This window comes from Octopus sinensis, linkage group LG2 (assembly GCF_006345805.1).
Source record: "Octopus sinensis linkage group LG2, ASM634580v1, whole genome shotgun sequence".
NCBI classification, from domain to species: Eukaryota; Metazoa; Mollusca; class Cephalopoda; order Octopoda; family Octopodidae; genus Octopus; species Octopus sinensis.
In genome coordinates, this window is record NC_042998.1 from 189,219,458 (window position 1) to 189,230,267 (window position 10,810).

The 10,810-nt window shown below is 37.7% G+C and overlaps 1 protein-coding gene across 1 annotated transcript; it reads right to left on the reverse strand.

The window, feature by feature from the left end:
* Nucleotides 1-7,657: 7,657 nt before the first annotated feature.
* Nucleotides 7,658-10,589, reverse strand: LOC115227050 (zinc finger protein 850-like). Its single transcript, XM_029797988.2, has one exon. The coding sequence runs from the start codon at nt 9,663-9,665 to the stop codon at nt 7,878-7,880; it is 1,788 nt and encodes a 595-aa protein (XP_029653848.1). The 5' UTR covers nt 9,666-10,589; the 3' UTR covers nt 7,658-7,877.
* Nucleotides 10,590-10,810: the final 221 nt, after the last annotated feature.

A 10,810-nucleotide genomic window follows, 5' to 3' on the forward strand; every position in this document is an offset into this window, starting at 1 on the left:
GAGTCGAAATTAATGCATGCAAAATTTCACAGCTCCAGCACCACTCCATAGTCAGTCTACAAACATTTCAGCCCATCCTCATAATGTGACAAAAAAGCAATAGAGCTACACAAATATAATCTACAAGATTATCAACAATGTTTGATAGTCCCAAAACTTTCTGGAGATGAACTAAATTAATAAGCAAATGTCTCAAAATCTACAAAAATGCACTACAAAGAAATTCAGAAATAATGTTTGAATGCAAAACTTATGACATTAGCAAAAAATATTGTGAAGACTTCCAGTAGGGCTTTTTTATTCACGTAAAAAGCACCATCCAATTGTGGCCGTTGCCAGCCTCTTCTGGCCCCCGTGCCGGTGACACATAAAAAGCACCATCCAATCGTGGCCGTTTGCCAGCCTTGTCTGGCACCTGTGCAGGTGGCATGTAAAAAGCACCATCTGATTGTGGCCGTTGCCAGCCTCTTCTGGCACCTCTGCAGGTGGCACGTAAAAAGCACCCACTACACTCACGGAGTGGTTGGCGTTAGGAAGGGCATCCAGCTGTAGAATCACTGCCAGATCAGACTGGACCTGGCGCAGCCTACTGGCTTCCCAGACCCCAGTTGAACCGTCCAACCCATGCTAGCATGGAAAACAGACGTTAAACGATGATGATGATGATTAAACAAAATGAATTCAGTTTAAAATATATATGATTATAGTAACATAGAATAACATGTATATCTATAGATTTTAGAATATTAGAAACTGAAAAATATGTCAAAGCATAAGATAAATCGTGCTTATACTTTTGAAGTCCAACTATATTAATTTCAAGATTTTTAACATCTATGATGATGACATAATCTTCTCAAATACTGACAAAAATGATCTTTATAGAAACTGTGATCTCTTGCCACTTTTTGCTGTTATTTATAAGGTTGTGGTCTTTTTAAAAAGAAATGGAAGATGTGCAGAACCCCAATAGTGTTAAAGAATTCATAAATTTTCACAAGAGTCTCAGCCATTGTAACGATGTAGAGATGAAGTGATATTGAAAATACATTTAGTGATCATCCATTGGTATTTTATGAAACTCTATTGCATTTAAAAAAGCTTTTAAGATTTATATAATGCTTCCCCTTTATAATCTTGCAAATAATGTCATAGGTGCAGTTTGATAAATGGTTAAGAAGGCGAGCTGGCAGAAATGTTAGCACGCCAGGCGAAATGCTTAGCGGTATTTCGTCTGCGTTATGTTGTGAGTTCAAATTCCGCTGAGGTCGACTTTGCCTTTCATCCTTTCGGGGTCGATAAATTAAGTACCAGTTACACACTGGGGTCGATGTAATCGACTTAATACCTATGTCTGTCCTTGTTTGTCCCCTCTATGTTTATCCCCTTGTGGGTAATAAAGAAATAGGTTAAGAAGGTCACTTCACAACTGTGGGGTCCCAGATTCAATCCCACTACTAGGAATCTTATGCAAATCTCATTTTCTATAGCCTCAGGCCTACCCTTACCTTTTGGTGAAGGAAATTGGGTGGATTGTTCAAAAAATGTACAGCCTTGTCACACACTGATTGTGCCCAAGAATTCCATTAAGGATACACATGTCTGTGGAATGCTCAGCTCCTTATTCATAAATCTAGGAGCAGGTAATTCAGTTGATTGAACAACTGAATCCTTATGTTCTGGTTAACGTATCAGAGTGTCAGAGCTATGCCGTCGGGAACTTCAGTTCCTGGTAGGGCCACCCAAGGCGGATTGGTCTGGCACCAAGTGGTATTAGGGCCACAACCCGGCAGACGGGGCTCTGGTGAAAATCCTCAGAGTGTCTGTTTCGGCAACCGGCGGCTCCTCTGCCGTTCTGTCCCTACGTCTGTGGACAATCTGCAGCAAACAGGATGTCTCTTCATGTGGGATTGTTGGGGACTGCTTGTGAAATCCACATATTCCCACAAAACTTCTTCTGCCTTGAGGGTGGTAGAAGAAGCCAACTCAACCCACCCAGGGTGAATGTCGCCACAAGTACAAGCAAGTGAATCCTTATGATCAACCAATAGAGATTCATCCAGAAGAATGTTACCTCACTAAGTTTAAATATTCTCTCACAAATATTCTATTTACTTTTTTATACACATACACAGAGAAATTTGACATAACCTCCAAATGCGGTAAAAATTATATCTTTTTCAAAGCGAGGTCAAAGAAATTAGGTGCTCTATGAATGAAGACACTATTTTTTCTGGTTAAGAAATCCCATTAATAAAATTTAAAGCATTTATTTGATCTTTTTATTAATATTACAAAACGATGAAGATTTACTTCCATACATGGATATGGGGAATAGCATTGTCTATCACATGATCATATCAGGTGAATGTTTTTGAAATTTCTTTCAATTGCTGTTTTTGAGACAGAATATTCAACCAATAATGCCATTTAATTGAACACTTGCTATGTTACATTGAACTAAATTAAGAAATCTTATTGTCATATTTACATAACTATAACCAATGTTTGAAACACTGAACTACTGGCAGGTTTAATTTGGAGTTTTAGTTTAGCAATAAAGACTCATAATTAACTTTTACTCGAGAATTATTTTTTATTGTTAGCTTGGTTTGGAAGGATCAGTGTCCATGGCCTTTGCAGATACTCTAACACTGGTGGGATTTATACAATTGATTTCTTCTTGAATAGCTACAAGTTGACAGCTGCAGGGAATAATATAAACATGAAGGGAATTCTATAGAGCTTAATATCATCAGGAAGAAGGAATGATCACAGTGATTAATTCAAGGGTTGGGGTAACAATATACATTATATGAGGAACAGACAAGTTGAGAGTACCTGAATGGAAAGGACATGAAACCAGCCATCTTTGAAGAGCAGGACCTCTATAGAAGATGCAGTGAAAAGAAACAGCCAATTAGTCAGACAACTTTATTTTGGATGATGTCCAAGACATTTCTATGGGCAGCCGATGACCGCTCGGTTCAAGGTCTCTCTTGACCAGAAATGGCCTGAACTCTTTGTATGACCACTCTCCCTGTACATAACTCCCTGTCCCCCTACATGGCCTTGCTTTTGCTTTTTGAGCCAATAAAAATTGAATTGAATTGAATTGAGTACTATCTCAGAAACAGAAGCAATGCTCCATTGTAGGTGTCTCACCAGAGCCTTGTTGAGGGTTAGTAGATGTTAACAACTAAAGTATTTCCAACTTTAAAAATTAAGGCAAGAGACTGTGAATCCTAGTAACTTTAAGGGTTCAAGCTACGTTTTTCATGCATAGTGGGTGGGAATATGATATTGTGTATTGATGCACAATAAATGTGTATTTGAGATGTTGAAGGACACAGGATTGATATGCTCCCACTGGATGAGGTTTTCAGGTTACTATTCATTTACTCAGTGCATGTTTGACTACTTGAGGTGTTTGCAATGCAGGTAGATGAAGCTTGAGTGCAGAAGATCAGGAAGAAATGAAAAGTGATGCTATCTGTGAAATAGAGGGTATTGTTGGAGGTGACAGCAAGAGGTTATTCATGTATACAAGAAAGAGTGTGAAAGACAAAATGGAACATTGAGGTGCACCAGATTGGATAGACTATAAGTCAGATTGGGTACTATCAGCACACATCATAATGGTGTAAACTGATAGAAGGCTGCCAATCTAAGAGATGAGACAAATGAAGATCATAAGGAAGTACTTTTGTTAAGGGATTCATGCATCAGACATAGTTGGACGTTTTGCTGTTATCAAGTGCAATAACATTGAGTACATGGTAACAAGACTGGTGGAATGGTAAGAGACAGCATCAAAGGAGAATTACCTCGTATATGCAGTGTGGAGTTGGCTGCAGAGTGAGCAGGAAATGTGCAGGCTTTCTCTGTGACAGCAATGGTTGAACCATCAAGGTTGCGGAATAGTAGGAAAGAGAATTCTACAAAGGTGGAAGAGATGAGATTCTTTTGACTGTCTGACCCTCTCATCTCTCTGAAAATCCCTTATTCTCTTCTCACTGTGACTAGTCACCCATGTAATGAAGGATGGCACTGGACCTACCTGTACCCCTCCCCATCCTGTACTCAATACACTCAATACTAACATTCCCTCTCTTTTCCTATCCCACCTATTCACTCCAAACACTCTGCTCATAACTTTATACTCTTGTTCTCTTCACCCACATATCCTGGTTTTCTTGTTATCACCATCTGCTACTCCCTAGGTCACATTTCTTTGGACAACAGACACATAATATTAAAGACACTTTAATCTCACTGGGAGAAAAGGCAACCTCACTAATGTTGATACCACAATAAAATGCACCCAATACAGTGTAGAAAGGGTCTCTTTGGCCCTAGAGACCAAGCCAAAAATGAAACATAGGAACAAGGCATAATCCAACAACACATCGAGGAATGCAGAAACACTGGCTTAGAACTGACTCAAAACAGCACATCTAATCCATGCAAGCATGGCAGGCAAAATGTATAACGATGATGTATCATCATAATTAAATGCTAGGAATCATCAGTGCAATACACAATCAGTTTCATTGACTTTGGTAAAGCTTTTGGTAGAATCCATCGACCCACACCCAGAGTATCAACTAAACTGGTTTTTGACATCTGAAAATTTTATAAATACAGATGTTGTCTTGACTGGCTTCTGTGCAGGTGGCACATAAAAAGCACCCACTATACTCACGGAGTGGTTGGCATTAGGAAGGGCATCCAGCTGTAGAAATACTGCCAGATTAGACTGGAGTCTGATGCAGCCTCCTGGCTTCCCAGACCCCGGTCGAACCATCCAACCCGTGCTAGCACGGAAAATGGACGTTAAACGATGATGACGTTATGGTAAAATGACTACAACAATTGAGAATCAGTCCAAAATACACCAGCAATCAACCTTTCTTCTCACATCTCCTATTGCAACTCACTGGTATAACTTAGAAATAATGACTTTGTATGGATAAAAGATAATAGTCTCTCTTAAACTGATATTTACCCATGACATTGCATGTAGTCTCAAAACAACTGGTTGTGATGCAAATAGTCTTGACTAACAGCAATGAATAAACAAAATTGTGTTGCTAAGCAATCACCACTGAAGTATGAATGTCATCATAAACCAGCAAGAGATTTAAATATCTGAACATCCACAAAGCTGAATTCAGCTAATTCCAAGAGTGATGTGGACTGTGAAAGTAAGTACAGCAGACCAAGAAAGCAAAAGGAATTGGTAAAATACCAGCAGCATTCAAGTATATGTAAAAAAGAATTTGGTGAAACAGAAAGATTTATGACTCAGTATTGTTTTCTTTTGTGAGTAGTTAAATTACCATTTAAATCCACTGTACTATAAACATTATGGTAAGGATTTAAAACATGGTATCTGTAAGTGGTTGTTCAATCTGCTAGAAATACCAGCTAAATCTCTCTCAAATCACACCCAGCTGTCTTCAATAAAAAAAAAAGAAAGAAAGAAAAGAGGAATATGGATTATGTACTTCTAAATGTTCAAAAAAGCATCATGTCTTGCAAACAACTTGCACATGCAAGTGCTACCAGTCAAAAACTCCGCATCCCGGAAGCCAGCAAGTGTATGGGGTCATCAGGAGAGAATGCGTGCTGTTTCGGGGCCTACCTTTCGACGACATCAATGCGCACTGGCCCCCCTCAATGATATAAGGCCCCGCTTGCTAGATCAGCTGGTTATCAAATAAAGCTCAATATTCTTCTAGCCATCGCTCATCGTCTCTTTTTAACCAAATCCAGTGGCTGGCCTTCTCCACTGTAGTTTGGATATCGGTCATGGTGGTATTGACTTTACGATGAGTTAGGCCTAGCGATAACAACAGTCATCTCACACTGTGTCCAACGAACCCTCTACATCCAACTTCGATTGGAAAATATTCCACTTTCCAGCCTGCGTCTTCACATTCCTTGAGGAGGTTTACATATTTTAATGACTGGAATACTTGATCATAGGCCTATCAGAAATGACCAGAAGCTAATTAATAATAACCACGAACATGACATACCAGACTCCAAGAGAACATGGGATAAAAGTAATAGACAACTAAGATCTTTCACTTTCTGCCTACCAAACCTGCTCAAAAGGCTTTGGTTGGTCCAGGGCTATAGTGTAAGACACTTGCCCAAGGTGCCATGCAGCATGTGGCCCCAAAACTACATGACTGGGAAGCAAACATTTTAACCACATGTATCAAGATCTAGAACCTACAATGTTTAGGTTCATATAAGTTGTAGAAAGAAGTTTTATTAAACAATACCTTGTTATAAATTTTACATTTTCAATGGTGAATAAGTCTTGAAAAAAATTTATTTTGACAGTCCACAAAATACCACTCAACAAATATCAAAGATGCAAGATTTTAATTAAAATAAATTTCTTATTTACATACCTGAAAATATTTTGTTACAAATTTTCTACTGATGAGATTTTACATAATTTCTCAGTAATTAGTTTTATATCTGTTCAACAAACCATCTCAGTATTTTTCTCTTCTAAATATTTGCTTATAGTTTACATGGCTTTTGAATGGAAATGATTTTCCATAAATTTCACATGTATAAGATTTTATCCTTGTAGTTTTCTTGTCATGTTTAATGAGATTGCATTCTTTTACTTGTTTCAGTCATTTGACTGCGGCCATGCTGGAGCACCACCTCTAGTCGAGCAAATTGACACCAGGACTTATTCTTTGTAACCCTAGTACTTATTCTATCAGTGTCTTTTGCTGAACCACTAAGTTACAAGGACGTAAACACACCAGCATCAGTTGTCAAGCAATGTTAGGAGGACAAACACAGACACACAAACACGCACATATATATATACATATATACGATGAGCTTCTTTCAGTTTCCGATATACGATGGGCTTCTTTCAGCATCTCTATAAAAAAATTGTAATGATAAATAACAAATCTTTTTCCAGCTTGTATTCACTCCACGCTTAGCAAATTGACAGAAACAGCATCTGATAAAATATCATTGTATTTTTCTAGGGTTTTCTGCATTCTGAGTTCAAGTCCTGCTAAGACCAGGTTTGCCCTTCAACCTTTTAGGGTCAATATATATATATTTCTTTACTACCCACAAGGGGCTAAACACAGAGGGGACAAACAAGGACAGACAAACGGATTAAGTCGATTACATCGACCCCAGTGCGAAACTGGTACTTTATTTATCGACCCCGAAAGGATGAAAGGCAAAGCCGACCTCGGCGGAATTTGAACTCAGAACATAACAGCAGACGAAATACGGCTACGCATTTCGCCCGGCACGCTAACGTTTCTGCCAGCTCGCCGCCCTTAGGGTCAATATATACAGCAGACTGGAGCAAGCATCAAATATGATGTGTTGCAGTATTTTGTTATGTTCTTTGCTTAATGAAATGAAATTACATCATGACCTTCTTGGACATAAGACTTAAACCATCACCCAGTTTAACACTAGCACCTGGTCCTTGAGTGCTTTTAGTATAATCCACTTTGTTACAAGTCTCCTTTTAGTCTCAGAGTCCATGGAAAGAGTCATAGTCAGTGTCCTTCCTAGTGATAAAGCAATAAAAAAATTGTACCAAATGGTTCTCCACATATTTCATATAATTTTTTTTTTTTTTTTTACCAGTGTCTAATCATTAATCCTTTGGATTTTGTAAATATTTGAATAAAAATACTTATAATTTTAATAAATATTTACAGAGACTCAAATAAACTCCCATTTGAGAGAACATTTGAAACCCGATGAAAATTCACATAGAACCATTTCTAAAATATATTTTACCACATTCTCGAATGTGTACCTGTTGGTAGGTGTTTAGATTTTCAAAAGCAGGATTTCTCACATCAGTGAAAAGGCTTTCCCTCAGTGTGTACCCGTTCATGCCTTTTCAAGAGACTGTTCGTAACGAATGATTTTTCACATACTTCACATCTGTAGTGTTTGCCTCCCGTGTGAATTCGTTCGTGTCGGTTCAAATCACTATTATTCACAAAAGATTTCCCGCATATTTCACAGCAGTACGGCTTTTCTCCAGTGTGTCTACGTTTGTGAACTAGAAGACTAGAACTAACCGAGAATGACTTATCGCATATATCACAGTGGTACGGTTTTTCTCCCGTGTGTGCTCGCTTGTGAATTGTAAGATGAGAGTTTTCCACGAAAGATTTTCCACATATCTCACAGTGAAACGGATTTTCCCCAGTATGAATCCGTTTGTGAACAACAAGACTCGAATTAACAGAGAATGATTTTCCACATATTTCACAGTGATAGGGTTTCTCTCCAGTGTGGGCTCGTTTGTGAATAACAACATTCGAATGCTTAATGAAAGACTTTCCACAGATATCACAGTGATATGGTTTTTCTCCAGAGTGTATTCTACTATGCGTCGTTAAATTGCTGTTGGACACAAAAGATTTCCCGCAGATTTCACAACAATATGGTTTTTCTCCCGTATGGCTTCGTATGTGGATCGTCAACCGAGAGTTTTCTATGAAAGACAGCCCACATATTTCACAATGAAACAGGTTCTGCCCTGTGTGTATTCGTTTATGCGTTGTTAAATTACTATTAGAAACAAAACATTTTCCACAGATTTCACAATGATACGGTTTTTCCCCCGTGTGTATTCGTTTATGTCTCGTTAAATTACTGCTGAACACAAAAGATTTTCCGCAGATTTCACAGTAGTATGGTCTTTCCCCACTATGTATCCTTTTGTGTATTATTAAATTAGTCTTCGAGACAAAATATTTGCCACAGATTTCACAACGATAAGCTTTTTCTCCCGTGTGCACAATTTTGTGTGTTTTTAAGTGGTCGTTTGACGTGAAGCACTTACCGCATGTTTCACAATGAAATGGTTTTTCCCCAGTATGAATTCGTTTGTGAGTTGTCAAATTACCATTTGTCACAAATGCTTTACCGCAGATCTCACAGCAAAAAGGTTTTTCCCCAGTATGAATTCTGCTATGAGTTCTCAGCTGATTGTTAGACACAAAGGATTTCCCGCATACTTCACAGCAATACGGTTTAGTGTGAATTCTTTGGTGGATAGCGAGCTTAGAACTTTTAATGAAAGATTTCCCGCATAGTTCACAGTGGAACAGGTTTTCTCCCGTGTGTAACCTGTTATGAGATTTCAAGTGAGCATTAAAAACAAAGCATTTCCCGCATATTTCACAGCGATAAGGTTTTTCTCCCGTGTGAACCCTTTTATGGATAGTAAGTTGTGAATTTCTAAAGAATGATTTCCCGCACACTTCACAATGAAACAAGCTTTCTCTACAATGTATTCTCTGATGTGCTTTTAACTGACCATTAGTAATAAAGGATTTCTCACATAGTTCACAGTGGTAGGCCTTTTCTCCGGTGTGTCTACGGACATGGACAACAAGATTCGAATTGTTACTAAAAGATTTACCACATGTCTCACAATGGAACGGTTTTTCTCCCGTGTGTATTATTCTGTGACTGGTTAAATTGCTGTTAGAGATAAAAGACTTACCGCATATTGCACAACGGAATGGTTTTTCTCCGGTGTGACTACGCTTGTGGACCATAAAATGTGAATTTTTCGTGAAAGATTTCCCACATATCTGACAGTGAAACGGGTTTTGCCCAGGGTGCATTGTTTTGTCTTGTTAAAATACCGTCGAAGACAAAAGAATTTCCATATTTCAGTCCGATATTTTTTTTTTCTACTGTGTATTTGTTCCTACGTGAAAGACAATGTTTTGAACGTCTTCCTACAGAGAAGGACAACAATGTTCAGAAATATTCACAATATTCAGAAGTCTGTCTGCGTAAAGGTTTCTCACAACTGCATATTCTTGTAACTGAGTCAATATTAAAAACAGTCATATTATTATTATCATAGTGATTAACAATCTCCATGTTAATTATCGAAAAATTATTGAAATTGGAGGAATGTCTGTGAGTATAAATCAGTTATGGTTTGGTTCCTTGTTTCGGATATCATAAGCTTATATTTATTTATACGCGTGTAAATTATCCTCTTTACTCCAAGAATGTTTTTGATTGCATCCCCTTTTGATCACAAAAAAAGGACTTCTACTTTAAGAATGTGTTGGAATATGGTTGATGAGGATACACCAAAGGCATTGGTCCGAATAAAAACAAAACACAGAAAAAAATAGAGCAAAAACGAAAAACTGAGAAAGGGTGATACGAGTAAAATGAAAAACAAATTCATGAAAAAAAGTAAAATAAAATTTTAGAGGATGAAACGGAGTCGATGAAATGCTTCGAGTTTCTGTTTATGCGCTGCTGTGTGTAAATGCTGCAACATACATACCCGCGTGTGATTACAGAGGTGTATAATATGGAATAACCAGATTTCAGTGTGTGTTATTGTCTTAAAGTACAAACAAAAAAGTCTCCACACTACAAGGCAAATTTCGATATTTCAGTTTCTTTTTAACCCTCTTTTAGAGAGAGATTCATTAATAATAATAGTGTTAATTATTTTGTATTATTATTATCTCTGTTTCTGTTGTAATTCGCATGGGATTTCTTAATTGACATTAAATCGGACTGCGCATGCGCAAAGGTTAAATCAAGTCGGATTGTCAAAGTTCCCTTTCGTTACTGTATTTATTTTGAGATGCTCTGTGTTTCTTTCAATTACTTTAAATTATAACAAAGAATTTAGTAAAATAACTACGTTATCATTCAGCTAGTGTTAGGAGCATAAATTGTAACTAAGGTTTGGTGGAAGATTTTAATTCAAAACTTATGAAAACAAGACATTTGT

Bases quoted from the DNA above. Each gene is read 5' to 3' on its own strand.
- LOC115227050 (XM_029797988.2), bottom strand. From the start codon at position 9,665: ATGCACCCTGGGCAAAACCCGTTTCACTGTCAGATATGTGGGAAATCT.